Source organism: Tamandua tetradactyla, chromosome 2 (assembly GCF_023851605.1).
Source record: "Tamandua tetradactyla isolate mTamTet1 chromosome 2, mTamTet1.pri, whole genome shotgun sequence".
NCBI lineage: Eukaryota > Metazoa > Chordata > Mammalia > Pilosa > Myrmecophagidae > Tamandua > Tamandua tetradactyla.
In genome coordinates this window covers 189,816,311-189,831,589 of record NC_135328.1, presented here as the reverse complement: position 1 = coordinate 189,831,589, position 15,279 = coordinate 189,816,311, and the positions used below count along the sequence as shown (strand labels likewise).

The following is a 15,279-nucleotide window of genomic DNA, read 5'->3' as shown; positions in this document are numbered from 1 at the left end:
CGCTCACCAAGCCCGCCCCCTCCACCGGAAGCACAATTCAAGCCGCGAGCCCAAGGGGTGGAGGGGCAGTGGTGGAAGAGATGGACCTATGCATAAGCGACTGAATTTCTGTCCCCAGCTTCTGGTCTCCAGCTCTCAGAGGCAGTGAGCACCTTCGAATCCCCCGCGCGAGTCCCAGACCCCAGAGTGGGGCAATACCCACAAGCAAGATGGCGACAACGGTAGCACTCCCTGCGACCCAGCGCCCAGCCCTGCTATTGGCCAGAGCCTGGAGTGAAGCCGCCGGGGATTGGTTGAAAGTGGTGCGGGGGTGGGGGTGGAGCTGCGGCAGCCTGGAGCTTGGAGTGGGGAACGCGGCGTGAGCAGCGGCCCCAGGCACCCGAAGCATCGCGCTCGGAGAGGACCTTGCAGCTCCGGGCCGCAGCCTGGTGAGCTCAGCCCCCTTCAGATTCTCCCCTACATCCCAGCCGGGGCCTCTCCTAGCGGGCGCTGTTCGTTGCAGACACATCCCGGGACCCTATCGCGACTCCATCGTGCCATATCGCGACATCATCGTGCCCTGTCGAGACTCCATTTTGTCACAGCCCTTTTCAATATATATCTCCTTTTTTATTTTTTGCCTGTCATCTTTTGGGCTGTCCCATGTCGTGATTTTGCCGTGATCGCTCCGTGACATCACCACGCCATCGTGAAGTGTGATCTCATCGCTGCCCTGTCGTGACTTCATCAATGTCGTGTTGTGACCTGGCTGCGGCGGGACAGGTGGTGACCGCCGGGAACGCTTCTCCCCTTCTCATCTCCCCATCTCAGCAGCCCTGCTTCGATTATCCGGCTTTTGGATTCTCGGCTGTCCTGGGAGCTACCCTGGACCCCTTCTTGCTTCTCCAACCCCTGCCGGCATCCACAGGCTGGTAGTGGGGCAGGGAGGGCGAGGAGAGGGAGTGCAAGGGGTTAATTCTGCTGCTGCTGCTGCTGCTGCTGCTGCTGCTGCTGCTGCTACTGCTGCTGCTTCTGCTGCTGCAGCCTCTGCCCGAGGGAGGGAGAAGAGCGGAGGCAAGGAGCCTGCGGGGGCGATTGAGAGCCCTGGCTGGAGGGGTGAGGTCCCCAGAGGGTCCTCCAAGCATTCCCTGGTCAGCATCCTGCTACCACATTTCACTTGAAGCTTATCTCTTGCCTCCCTTAAGGGAAAACGAAACCTAGGATACCCTTTTCCCCCGTGTCAACCTGAATCCGGATAATCGAACTTCTCCCATGTATGTCTCCATTCCTCCCAGTCTGTCCTCATCACTCCCTCCCTGTGTGCTTTGATGGAGGGAGATAAAATGGGCCTCTGGTGCCAGGGGGCAGCTGAGCAGTGGGACCAGCACCTGACCACCCCAGGAGATTGGTGAGGAGTGCTGAGCAGCAGGATGCATGGTCCTTCTTTCCCACTTTCTGGAGGTGACCTTGGACCAGGGTCCCTTCCTCATTCCTAAGGATTTGCAGGTTCAGCCCTTGCAAGGGCTTCCCTGAGGGAGGTCAGCCCTGAGGAACCCACCCAGCCCCACTCCTCACTTCACCCTCTCCTCCCCTCCTTCTGTGCCAATCCCTCCTACTTTCCTCCACTCCCACCTCCACCCTTGCCCCTCCTCTGCAGAGGGATGTTCAGTCCCTCTTGTGTTCACAGTTGGGCAAGGCGGGCACTATGGCCTCGGATTGCGAGCCAGCTCTGAACCAGGCAGAAGGCAGAAACTCCACCCTGGAGCGCTACCTGGGAGCCCTCCGAGAGGCCAAGAATGACAGCGAACAGTTTGCTGCCTTGCTGCTAGTAAGAAATTGGCTGGCAATTGGGAGGTGGAAAGGACTGAGTGGTTGGGCCGTCTAGGAATGGGCTTGAGTATTCAATGCTATATAGGTATTACTGGGAACCCCAGAGGCACCAAAGAGCCCCAAGAGTACTACCTTTCAACTCTGTTTTGCTCCCCTAAGAATCAGGACAAAAGGAAAAATGGGGATGAATAAGGGTTTGTGTCCCCTAGGAGCCTTGAAGGAACCTGCCTGGGTCTGCTTTCTGGGGTGTCCCAGAGCAGATGGAAGCTGACTCATAGGGTAATAGCAGCAGGTAGTAACTAGTGCAGAGGGCTGGGGCTGATTGTTCTAGGGGTGGAAAGAGCAACAAGACTAGAAGTGACTGGGGAGGGGTCCTAGGGGATAGCCATGGTAGCAGTAGGTAGGTTGAGGGTAAAGCAGCTGGTTTGGTGCTTAGTCCTGTTGGAAGAACCCAAGCTGGGGACAGCAGAGCAGGAGCTGCAGTGCTGGGAAGGAGGGGTTGGTGTGTGGGGGGTGAAGTGGGGAGGGAGAACCGCCGCTGCTTATTTGCCATGGCAACAGGGAGAAGGCTCCAGAGTCAAGGGCTCACACTGCAGCAGAGGAGGTATTTAGGTGAAATGTAAAGGGAAATGTTTTGACAGGCAGAGCAGCGAGACACAGGAGCCATTTCCCCTGAGAAGGTGGCAGGAATGGATCAGAGACTTTTGTTGAGGGAACAATTAGAGAGGGGCCCTAAATCCGTGGAAGATCTTTAAACTGAGTTCTAAGTCCCTTCCAACTCAGGTTATGGGCATCTAGATCAGGCATTAGGAGGAACTTCTTGACTGACCAGGTGATGAAATACCAGAATGAATATTTCATTCTGCTGGACCTCCCTTCCATGGAAATAATCAAATGAAAGGGACCCCAAAGGCGATACCTGTCTTCCTCTGGGAAGAAAGAAGGTCCTGGATAAAATTATCTCTGGGATGCTTCCTGACCCCAGAGTGAGTCCTGTTGCATAACCTAATCTTGTTAGTCCTCAGTGTCTCAGGGTACTGGGAGGGGTCAGTCTTTGCCACCCCTGCTTCCATCCTACTGATAGCACATACCCCTATCCATAGGTGACCAAGGCAGTCAAAGCAGGTGACATCGATGCCAAAACTCGGCGGCGAATCTTTGATGCTGTTGGCTTCACCTTCCCCAATCGTCTCCTGACAACCAAGGAGGCGCCGGATGGCTGCCCCGACCACGTTCTCCGGGCCCTTGGCGTGGCACTGCTGGCCTGCTTCTGCAGTGACCCTGAGCTGGCCGCTCATCCCCAGGTCCTGAACAAGATCCCCATCCTTAACACTTTCCTCACAGCCCGGGGGGACCCTGACGATGCTGCCCGCCGCTCCATGATCGATGACACCTACCAGTGCCTGACAGCGGTGGCAGGCACACCCCGTGGGCCCCGGCACCTCATTACTGGTGGCACTGTGTCTGCCCTATGTCAGGCATACCTGGGGCACGGCTATGGTTTTGACCAGGCCCTGGCACTCCTGGTGGGGCTGCTGGCTGCTGCCGAAACACAGTGCTGGAAGGAGGCAGAGCCCGACCTGCTGGCCGTGTTGCGGGGCCTCAGTGAGGATTTCCAGAAAGCCGAGGATGCCAGCAAGTTTGAGCTCTGCCAGCTGCTACCCCTCTTTTTGCCTCCAACAACCGTGCCCCCTGAATGCCTCCGGGATCTGCAAGCTGGGCTGGCACGCATCCTGGGCAGCAAGTTGAGCTCCTGGCAGCGCAACCCTGCACTGAAGCTGGCAGCCCGCCTGGCGCACGCCTGCGGCTCCGACTGGATCCCTGCAGGCAGCTCCGGGAGCAAGTTCCTGGCCCTGCTGGTGAATCTGGCATGTGTGGAGGTCCGGCTGGCCCTGGAGGAGACAGGCACAGAGGTAAAAGAGGATGTAGTGACTGCCTGCTATGCCCTCATGGAGTTGGGGATCCAGGAGTGCACCCGCTGTGAGCAGTCACTGCTTAAGGAGCCACAGAAGGTGCAGCTTGTGAGCATTATGAAGGAGGCTATTGGGGCTGTCATCCACTACCTTCAACAGGTAAGTGTGCTGGAGTCCACAAAGGGGGTCCAATGCTGGGGGAGCCAGTGCAGGAGCCAGAAGGCAAGATAAAGGGGGAAGTGATGCTCCTCCAGCCCGGTACAGTAGGGAGATAGCAAAGATGCCTGTGACATAGGCCAACGGTACAGCAAGCATTCGGGGAATAGTGTGTGGCAGGGCCTCCCTCCGTCTCCCCCTCCCCCCCCCGCCCTGAGCCTTCACACAAGCCTTCCACACACCATATGTGCACTCACATCACAGTACACACAACACAGTAACCTCCCACTCACACAACCCTCCACCCTTCACACACGCTATACACACCACACAGCTCTCCCCAGCGGGCACACTCAGTGGAAGCAGTTAGTTCCACACAATCTACAGCATTGTTTCACATACACGTGGCATACAAACTGGTATTGCCGCAAAGGGAAAAGAGCAAAGCTGCCTGATTCCTGGCGTCTGTAGAGGTTCAGCTAATTCCATGTGGCAGCTTCTCCCATCTCTTCCTCCTTCCCTAAGTGTCCAGCTATCCTGTCCCACAGGGATTCATTTATGACTTTGGTTTCTTTAATGGCCCTCTCCAGCCACTAAACTCACCAGCCGTGTCTCCCACACCATGCCACTCTCCCACCACTGGGGGTATTTACACAGTGGTCAGGGGCCTGTCATTCCAGCACATATCAGAGCTGCTATAGAGGAAGTGTTTATTTGGTTTTGGACCTGTGAGTTTCCTTCTAGCCTTGAGATAAAGTAAGTGGAGGGTTAGGGGGAATAAAGGATGTGATTTGAGTTCAGCGAGTATGGGGCATGTCTGAGGTCCAGTTCACTCAGCAGTATGTCCGGAGTACTTCCTCTTATGCAGTCCCCTGTGGAATGTGTCTCTACCATGTGCTTGGTGCTGGGTACACAGGGCAGAATAAAGTTTGGTACTTGCTTTTAAAGGGCTCATAGGCCAAAATCTCCTAGTTGTGTTGTTGGCCAGAAGGCTGGCCAAGCAGGGGATGGTCTCTGGTCCTGCTCCATCTCAAGGGGGTCCTGTGGCAACAGGTGGGGCCAGAGAAGCAGAAGGAGCCATTTGTGTTTGCCTCGGTACGAATCCTGGGTGCCTGGCTGGCCGAGGAGACCTCATCCCTGCGTAAGGAGGTCTGCCAGCTGCTGCCTTTCCTTGTCCGCTATGCCAAGAGCCTCTACGAGGAAGCTGAGGAAGCCAATGACCTCTCCCAGCAGGTGGCCACCCTGGCCATCTCCCCCACCACCCCAGGACCCAACTGGCCAGAGGATGCTCTCCGGTGAGTTCGCAATACAATCTGTCCAGCCAGACTGTTCTAAAGAAAACCGTAATATCAGGATGAAACCCCCACCCCAACTAGGCTTTGCCAGGCTTCCTGATTATGATATGAGATTTCTTTTAGCATTAGTTCTGTCTGTTTTGGGGGGGTTGTTCCTGCGGGACTTAGGCTGTTGAATCTCTATCACCTGCTAACCCCAAATTTCCCTATAAAAAGAGAACCCACATGTATTAAGCAGCTACCAAGTGCCAGGCATTTTGCTGTACCCTTCATCAAAACGATCTCATTTGGTCCACACAGCCAACCTATGACATAAATCTCATTCCCATTTTAAAGATGCGGAAATTGAAGTACAAAGAGGTTAAAGCAACTTTTCAAAAGTCTCTCTGTGGCAGAGCCCTGGTTTGTTCCTGGGCAGCTGTAAAGCTTGTACTTTTTCGGTGGTACCTGTGAAGATGTGTCCTCCCTACTTCCATTTCTCTCAGGTGGGGTGTCCCCCAAAAAAGGAATCCTTGTGCCTTAATCTTTCCCAGACCTACATACATCTGTCCCTTCCACCTCCCCAGGCTTCTTCTGCCTGGCTGGTGCCACTTGACAGTTGAAGATGGACCCCGGGAGATCCTGATCAAGGAGGGGGCCCCTTCACTTCTGTGCAAGTATTTCCTGCAGCAGTGGGAACTCACGTCTCCTGGCCATGATACCTCAGTGCTGCCTGACAGTGTGGAGATTGGCCTGCAGACCTGCTGCCACATCTTCCTCAACCTTGTGGTCACTGCACCAGGGCTGATCAAGTAAGTGGTTCAGGAGAGGCTGGGAGGAGCTCAGAGGAAGCAGGGGGCTACTCAAACTTGCCTCCAATCCCTATCTCCTACTATCTCCCTGTACCTGTGGGTTTCTCTTAGAGTGAGAATGAAAGACAAATGCCAGCCCCAGACAAGGGATTTGACATATTTGGAACCCTAGAGAATTATCTCTGGACATGCCTGCCTTCTCCAGCCATAACCCATCTGCCCTGCTTCCCAGATGCCATGGTTGGGATCCAGAGTTAACTCTTTATCCTGCTGCCTAATTTCTTGCCAAACCCTATCCCATTGAAGCTGAGAGCCCAAGATTCTAGGATTTCCAAAGAGCTGATATGACTCCAGTAACCCATCACTTCCCTGTATCCTTCCCCCCATTCCTTCCCCAGGCGTGATGCCTGCTTCACTTCTCTTATGAACACCCTGATGACATCGTTGCCTGCACTAGTGCAGCAACAGGGGAGGCTGCTTCTGGCTGCCAATGTTGCCACCCTGGGCCTCCTCATGGCCCGGCTCCTTAGCACCTCTCCAGGTAAGCACTGGGGACCCAGTCCTAAGGGGTGAGAACAGAAGATATAAATGGACCTGCTCTTTTCCATTTTCAGAAAATATTTTTTGCAGTATTTTCCAAGCAAGAGGAAACCTGAAGAATATCTCACCCCCCACCTCCACCCTTCTTCTCAAAATGACACCATCTCCTTCCTTCTGATGACTTTTAAGGCAAGGTCTGGTGGGTGTTAAGTACAGACAGGCCTGCTCAGAGGCACAGGCATAGGCACCTGGAATCCCCAGCACCCAAGAAATCTGAATCCATGTTCTCAAGGTGGAGCCGCCCCCACCCAGGCCTTGAGTCAGAAACCTGACTTCCCTCCATTGATGTTTTTCTCTGCTCAGCACCTCACCTCCCTCAGTGGTAGGCTTCAGCGCTCACTTCTCCTCTGTGCACACCTCCTCCCCAGCCTCCTCTGTGCAGGGGGTGGGAGGTCCTCTTCAGCCCCTGCCAGCCCACTGTGTCTCCCACTTTGGCCGTGGGTGTCTGCTTGGGTCCCTCTGTCCCTGCCTGTTCCCTGTGCCCCATCTGTCAGGTTGGAGGAGCTGAGCAGATGCCTGGGAACAGGGTGTAATGTGCCCATACCCTCAGCTGCCTTTTTGTTGGGTGTGCGGGAATCCCAAAAACAACACCCAATAGTGGGAAGAGGAGCATGGCCCAGTGGACCAGGAGCCCAGCCCACCCTGCACTCTAGCCCCCATGTACCCGCAGTCCCTGAGTAAAGTCACCAGGCTGTGGCCCCAATCTGGTTCAGCCACACTCACCCACCAGGTTAGACTAACAGCCTCCTGAAGAGCGGCTGCTGTGTGGGGACATACCCCTGCCTGGCAGGTAAGCAAAAGCCATTTCAGCAGCTCACGTTCCCCTCTGGCTCCCTCTTCAGGCCCAGGAATCAAATTGATGCAACCTTGTTAGCCTGCACCAGTCACCACTGTGGTACTGGAGGGTTCTCCGGCCTTCTGTACTTGTAGGGATTTGGTAGTTGAGTGTGCTGAGATTATTACATCTAATTCTCACAACGAATTTCTGAGATTAGCACTTTTGATCCCATTTCACAAATGAAACTGCAACTTAGAGAAGTTAGTAAATCACCAGGCTCACAGTAAATATCAAAGATAGAATTTGAACCCAGGCAGTCTGATTCCAGACTATGCTACTTCTGTACAGAAAGGCTTCAGCACCCTCATTATGTCCATACAAGAGGGGAAAGGAAGGTCCTTGCAAAACTGCCGGCCCATCTGGTTCATGCTCCCATACCTTCCTTGCCTTCCAGCTCTTCAGGGAACACCGGCATCCCGAGGTTTCTTCGCAGCCGCCATCCTCTTCCTATCACAGTCCCATGTGGCACGAGCCACACCTGGCTCAGATCAGGCGGTGCTGGCCCTGGCCCCTGACTACGAGGGCATCTGGGCTGACCTGCAGGAGCTCTGGTTCCTGGGCATGCAGGCCTTCACGGGCTGCGTGCCCCTGCTGCCCTGGCTGGCCCCCGCTGCCCTGCGTTCCCGCTGGCCGCAAGAGCTGCTCCAGTTGCTAGGCAGTGTCAGCCCCAACTCCGTCAAGCCCGAGATGGTGGCTGCCTATCAGGGTGTCCTGGTGGAGCTAGCCCGGGCCAACCGGCTGTGCCGGGAGGCCATGAGGCTGCAGGCAGGTGAGGAAACAGCCAGCCACTATCGCATGGCTGCCCTGGAACAGTGCCTGTCAGAGCCCTGAAGGGGTGTCCTCTGGGCACAGACCCAGGGCGGGCAGCGAGGGAATGAGGGAGGAGGCATCTTCCCTGAAGCCCTTAACTGGATCCACCTCCCCCAGACGCCACCACCCCCAAACTCCCCAGATTTCTGGCTTTTTCAAGGACAAGGGCATGGTGCCCACCCCTCAAGTGTAAGGAACTCAGGCCCTCAAGGGGGCAGGGATCACTTGGAAATCAAAATGGCAGTCCCCGCCAGGCCGGGGAAGGTTGAAACAGTCCCCAGGGAGGAGGCACTAGTTACCATTGTGCCAGATGTCTGGTTCCCCTGCAGGAGGGAGGTCCCGTGGTGGGACAGGGCTGGCAGGAGCTAACCTGCCTCAGTCCATGTGCCCTGCTGGCCAGGGCGTGGGCTCCCCTAGGTTGTGGTGCCCCCTTGGCCCCTCAGGTCCCACGTCCTTCAAACTGGCCTTTTGGCCCTTGCCCTTGGCTCACATGGGCCGTTGACATCGCAGTTCTTTCTTTCAACTTTCGTGTCCCAGGGTCTGAACTGCCCCCATCCTTCTGAACCTTCTGAACCTGGGGCAGAAAGGCCTGGGGGTGGGTGGGGAAACCTTCCACCTGAGCTTCCTTGAGGGGATGCAAGAGTTCTTGGGCCCTGGTCTCTAGGCTTTTGTTGGGTTGCAGCAGAGTGATGATGGGGGTTAGGAGTTTATTTATTTTGCCTGTCCTTATCCCTGTGTGGATACTTGAGTGTCTGATCCAGTCCTCCTGATGCTATCTAGCCTGCCTGGAGCCAGGAGTAAGAGGGATACTTTCCTAGAATCTGCATGTTTCCCCAGTGATTGCACCCCATCACCACCGTGGTGCCTGGCTTAAACTCCCACCCCTGCTTATGACTCCTCTCTGCAGAGAGACGCGACTGGCGGCTCCAGCAGGGTCTACTTTTCTTATGAGCCCAGGGGGACACCCCCCACTCCAAACCTGATCCCATGTTTTCACCCCCTCCCCTTCCCCTGTGCATTCTGTGATCACCAGATTCAAAGCTGTGCACATGTGGACACTCAATAAATGCTTATTGGTGACAAGATGACTCCTGCATGGTCTGTCCTGCACCTTATCTCTCCCTTCCAGGCTCCACGGCTCACAGCTACCATTTGCTGAACACATGCTCTGCCCAGCACACTTCACAAGTGTTCTTCCATTCAGCCCCTCAAAAGTCTACAAAGAAGGCACTATTTTCCTGATTTTACAGAGGAAGAAACTTAGGCATAGATAAGTGATTTGCAAGGTTTTGCAGCCCGTAAGTGCCAGAGCCAAGACTCTAAGCTGGCCTCAGCTTCTAAGCCCACACTCCATTATAGCAGCTCAGCAAACTCACATGCTTATAGGGGGAGGTGAGGAGGGTGGACACTCATGCTTGAGTCCAAAAGAATGACTGGTCCCTCAGCATCGGTAGGTTTTACCAAGTGGGAGTGGGACTCTAGCTCTTCCAAATCCTCCAATTTTTAGAAGTTAGAAATTCTGATTTTTCCATGAAACCTAATTTTTGGATGTTGGCAACTAAGTTTTTAAAAATTAAATCACTACTGCCCCCAAAAAACATCTGAAGACCAAATGTGGCTTATGGAAGAAGCTGTTAACATCTGTTGTAAGATAAGGGCCTGAGACCTTTGACAGGAGACTGAAACCAAGCACCCACTGCCTCATAAGGCCTGAGCCTAAGCTATCAGGGTGGAGGCAGACTAGCCCTAGGCACACACACCCAGCAGACTCCTCTTCCTTACCAAGATCTCAAACCAAGCATTTGCTAAGCATGTCCTATGTGCCAACCTGTGCTTGGCTCTGCATAGAGGGAAACATGCATTTATTTACTGGATGAGCTGAAAGCCATGATCTTAGCACAGATCCCCTGGGATGGATATGAAAAGATGTAGACCCTGACCACAGCAGTTTAAAATACAGAAGGGGGGACAGACAGGCAACAGTCATCCCTAGTTGCTTCCATGGAAGTCAGTACAAAGTGTGGCTGAATGAGTCTGGGAAAACTTTTATTTGCTCTGAGACCTGAAGGATGAAGAAGGACTTGCTAGATAGACAAGCAGAGGATAAAGGTAAAAAGGCATGCAAGCCTGAGAACTGCAAGTAGTTCATTTTTGCTGCAGTGTAGAGTGTGAAGTGGGGAGTGGCGGCAGACGAAGTTGGACCAGATCATACAAATCCTTAGTGTCTTGCTAAGACACTTAAATGTAGGATCATGCTGAGGGATCTGACTACAGATTTTTGGCAGATTGAATGATCTGGTTTGCATTTTAGAAAGAAGACTTTGGCTGCAAGACAGACAGTCGAAGCAAAGAGCTCAGAGGGGAGGTGATGACATCTCAACTAAGGGAGAGGCAGTGAGGATGGAGAAGATGTAGATAGGAGCTAATAGGACTTGGTGACTAAGCCAAGGGGGGTAAAAAGAAGGGAGAAGCCATGGGTGATTCCCAGATTCCTGATCTGGGCCAGCATGGATAATGGGGCCATTTACTGTCACAGGGAACAGTGGGAGAGAAACAGGTTTGTGGAAACTATAAACTCAGTCTGGTAAATGGTGAATTTGTGTACTTGGTGGAACATCCAGGAGGTAATTGGGACTGCGGTCTGGAGCTCGGAGAGAGGTCTAAGTGAGTGAAAGATTTGAGAGTTGTCAGTATAGAAGGTCCTTAAGGTTATGCGAGTGACCCAGGTCATCTGGGAAATTGTAAAGAGAAGGGCAGACCCCAAAGTGAGGGGCAACTCCCATGGTCCCTACTGTCAAGGTGCTCTCTTCCTCCTGGTGACTCAGCTGAGGAGAACGGGGGATCTGAGCTGCCGTTGTGAGATCTGTCCACGAGGTGGCGCCTCCGCATCTCCTGCCAGATTTTCCCCACCCTGCAAACACTCTTAGCCCAAGATTAAGGCAGGTGGAGACTGTGAAAGGCTGAGAGGAGGAGGGTGGCTGTACCAACGATAAAGGGCGCAGATCTGAGTTTTCTCTTGACATAAAGTTCAAGTGCACGCTTGTAGTTAGAAAAGAGAGGAAAAGAGTTGAATTTGGAAGAACAATAAGCCAAGTACGCCAAATGGGTGTCCACATATGTGTGTGAGCATGTGTACCTATGTATCATTACATATCATGTGTTCCCATGTGTTTCTGTATTTCCTGTGGGTGTCTGTGCATGCTGTGTGTCCAGGGGTGTCTGCATGTGTACCTCTGTGTGTGCCCCAAGCCGCCACATGTGTACGTGTCCTAGAGAGCTGGCAACTAGCAATCGCCATCTCCATGCCCCAGAAAATGAAGAGTCCCTCAGCTCTGCAGGAGAAGGAGTCCAGTGACCGCAACAATGAAATTCTGAAGTTTGGGGAACCCCCAAGAGCAACAGCAGACTATGGAGAACATTCCTCTCACAAGTAGTCATAAGTAAAATAACTCACTCATCAGACGTCCTTCCCCAGTTACGCCGGGTTCCATGTCTAACTCCCCAGAGTCATGTTCACATGAAGGCTTCCTAAAGGATCTCTCAATATGCTGAGGATTCACAAACTCATCCATTTGTTCATTTATCATTTATTTAATAAGCATTCTCTGAACACCTGCCATGTGTCAAGCACAGTGCTAGATGCATTTTCTGTTTCTCCTTTAATCTTCTTGAGAAGTAATTCATGCGATGGGAATGGAAAGCTAGCCAGAGCTGGAGTACCATGTTAGGGAGTTAGAATATTTTATTCGTGTAGATAGGCCACAGAAAGCTCCAGGAGAGTTTTCAGCAGGGAAGTAACATGGCCCGGTCACTTTTTTAGGGGGAGGGGGGAGATGCATGATCTGGGAATTGAACCTGGGTCTCTCGCACGGAAGGTGAGCATTCTGCCACTGAACCACCCGTGCACCCATGGTCCAGTCACTCTTACTACTGAATGTAATTGGATTTGGATTGGAAGAGACAGGAGATCAGTTAAGAGGTGGTAACAATAGTCCAAGCAATGGATTACAAACTTTAGTGTGCTTATGAATACTTGAAGGACTTACTAAAACACAGATTGCTGGGCCCATTTCTAGAATTTCTATTTCAGTAAAACTGGGGTATAGCCCAAAAATTGGCACTTCCAAGTTCCCAGATGTTTTGATGCGGCTGGTCCAAATACTACACTTTTAGAACTACTGGTCTATGAGAAAGAGTATGGTAGATTAAACTCATGGCAGAGGGCTGGAAAGAGATGTCTGAGGGCTAGAAGTGACAACACTCCATGTGGACTGGTTTGCAGGGGTGAGGGAAAGGTCTGAGATGACAGTCGGGGGTCATTTAGTGAACTTTAACATAGGAGGTGGGCGTGGGTGGGGACATGGAGTTCGGTTTGGGACTTGGAAAGAATCAGGTGGCTATGATGCAATGTCTGGATGAGTTGCCTGTATGAGGTGGGATCTCTGGTGAGAGAGGCAGACTGGAGATAAGAAAGTTGGGAGACAAAAGCAGAGAGGTGGTCAATAAAGACTTGAGAGAGGTTAAAGTCACTCATGAAAAGTGCATATTGGAAGAAAAGGCAGAAGCTTGAACTCTGAAAATGAATACTGGCATTAAAGATGTGGATGAAAAAAGAAACTGAGAAAAGGTCAGAGTAGAAGAAGAATGAGGCAAGAAGAAGGTCTCTTAAGCTGCAAGAAAAGTAGGGGGAGGAAACCCAAGGAAGCCACCGGATAGGCAGCCTGTCCTGTCATTCTGGCTTTCCTAAGCCTGTTGGAGAGAGTAGGCTGATCCCCAAACTGGAGATGGATGTCATCACCCTGGTTGCTCCTTGGACTGCTCCCAAACAGGGTTCACCAACTTGGGTGCCATGCGCTGATACACATACACTTATCCTGGACCCTGACTCCTGATGTCCTGCGGCTGAAGAGGTGTGGTGAGAGAGGGGGTACTCACACACCCACTAATACAGATATACACATAAACAGTCCTGACTTCTGATCTGTCCCGGGCAGGTAAATAGTAAAAATGCCCAATTCTACTTCATTCACCATCCGAGCTGCTGGCTCCAGCCTCTGCAAAGTGCTTAATGATGAATCTTTGGTTTCCAGCTTCCCCCTTCTCCCATAACTCCCCCAGTTGAGATGTTCCAAGCTTGGGCTTGGCATCCACCACACTCAAAACCCTCCTCAGACCTCCTTAAGCCTCCTCTACATACACTGTATGGGCTAATGGTGTTGCCTCCCTTTCCCTGTCTCTTCTCTTCTGTCTCGATATTTGTACCTTTGCTTTTTCATCTTCTGCTTTACTAAAAAGAGACCTAGTTCTCCCTTACATTTTTGTTGTTGTTGTTGTTGTTACAGAAACTGAGGTCAGAAAGGAAAAGTGACTTGCCCAGAGTGCCATAGTCAGTCAGTCGGGACTAATTCTAGGCCCCCAAGTCTAAGGCAGAACAGAATAGCTCTTATCTCTCAGATCTTAGAGAGGAGCTAGAGTCAGACTACCCCAACTCTGCCACGTAACTAGCTGCTTGACCTTGGGCAAGTCATTTAACCTCTTTGTGCCTCATCTGAAAATGGGGATGGTAGGAATGTCTATCTCATAGAACTGTTGTGAGTGTTAAATGACTCAATATTCTTAGCACAGAGTCTGGCACACTCTGTAGTTAGTGTTTGCTGTGATTATTTCTACTGTGCCCTGACCCCCACAACTACTTGATTTTTAACATCTTCCTTCAGCTTTCTTAATTCGTATTCTCCTTAGCATCCCTCCCATTTCCCTTTCTTTAATACCTGCCCCTGCTCCTCAGGAGAGGAAGGTTAGGTGTTGGGAGAAAGGAGGGAGTAACTGCAAGGACCAGAACATGTTTGGGAGCCAACTGATACCTCCCATTGTGATACACCAACACACAGCCTGTCCATGTGTGTTGTCCATGTGTGTCCATAACAACTGCACAATCCGTTAGTGTAACAGATTCACTCGAAAGTCTCTGATTAGGCCTAAGTGTCACCCCCCCCCCCAGGAACCTCTTTTGTTGCTCAGATGTGGCCTCTCTCTCTCAGCCAACACAACAAGCAAATTCACTGCCCTCCCCCTGTCTACCTGGGACATGACTCCCAGGGGTGCAAACCTTACTGGCAACGTGGGACAGAAATCCTAGAATGAGCTGGGATTCGGCATCAAGGGATTGAGAAAAACTTCTCGACCAAAAGGGGGAAGAGAGAAATGAGACAAAATAAAGTGTCAATGGCTGAGAGATTTCAAACAGAGGCAAAAGGTTATCCTGGAGGTTATTCTCATGCATTATACAGATATCACCTTTATAGTTAAGGTATAATGGAGAGGCTGGAGGGAAGCACCTGAAAATGTAGAGCTGTGTTCCAGTAGCCATGTTTCTTGAAGATGATTGTATAATGATATAGCTTTTGCAATGTGACTGTGTGATTGTGAAAACCTTGTGTCTGATGCTCCTTTCATCTACTTTATGGACAGATGAGTAAAACATATGGATTAAAAATAAATTAAAAATGGGGGAACAATTGTTAAAATAAATTTAGTAGGTTGAAATGCTAGTGATCAATGAAAGGGTGGGGTAAGGGGTTTGGTATGTATAATTTTTTTTCTTTTTTCTTTTTCTGAGTTGATGCAAATGTTTTAAGAAATGATCATGATGATGAATATACACCTATGTGATGACATTGTGAGTTATTGACTAGATATCAAGAATAGAATGATCATATGGTAAGAAAAAAATACATATGTGTGCATAAGCCCACATGAATTGTGTAATTTCAGGTGATTATGCATACAAGTTAAAGTCTATTATGTTTGACATTAAAGCTGGCATTTTACATAAAGGATAAAGTAAAACATATATAATCTATAAAAATAAAATATGAATAGTAAAATTTGTACTAAAAAAAAAGAGACTCTGGATGTCCCAGGCCTACACTCAATCAACGCAGGGATCTATGGTTTCAGAAACTTGGTGGAGTCCATGCCCACTTCCAGCTCCAGGAAACCCTGTCCAGTTTGTATCTCCAGCTTCTTCAGGCCCAGACTTGGCATTCAGGATTTCCAGCCCTGCA

General features: G+C 51.4%; 2 protein-coding genes across 13 annotated transcripts in view; one reads left to right on the top strand and one right to left on the bottom strand.

The window, feature by feature from the left end:
• The window catches only part of KIAA0319L (KIAA0319 like), a 220,936-nt gene extending 220,749 nt beyond the window's left edge, over nt 1-187 (bottom strand). Inside the window, exon 1 of the mRNA XM_077150345.1 lies at nt 8-187. The gene's annotated coding sequence lies outside the window, so the exon portion shown is untranslated. The remainder of the gene's footprint in view (nt 1-7) is intronic.
• On the top strand, nt 7-9,295 carry NCDN (neurochondrin). 12 transcript variants are annotated; one of them, XM_077150354.1, is made up of 9 exons: nt 7-428; nt 695-762; nt 1,667-1,807; nt 2,913-3,881; nt 4,932-5,173; nt 5,740-5,964; nt 6,363-6,505; nt 7,797-8,171; nt 8,993-9,295. In XM_077150354.1, exons 2-9 carry the CDS (start codon nt 730-732, stop codon nt 9,028-9,030), a joined length of 2,166 nt encoding a protein of 721 aa, XP_077006469.1. In that variant the 5' UTR covers nt 7-428; nt 695-729; the 3' UTR covers nt 9,031-9,295. The 12 variants fall into 12 exon arrangements, 11 of the variants coding, with proteins under 11 accessions (XP_077006469.1, XP_077006473.1, XP_077006474.1 ...); XR_013171098.1 differs by lacking the exon at nt 8,993-9,295 and adding an exon at nt 6,595-7,354 and having other exon boundaries at nt 8-428; nt 7,797-7,896; XM_077150358.1 differs by lacking the exon at nt 695-762 and adding exons at nt 763-911; nt 1,275-1,387 and having other exon boundaries at nt 8-428; nt 7,797-9,295.
• Nucleotides 9,296-15,279: the final 5,984 nt, after the last annotated feature.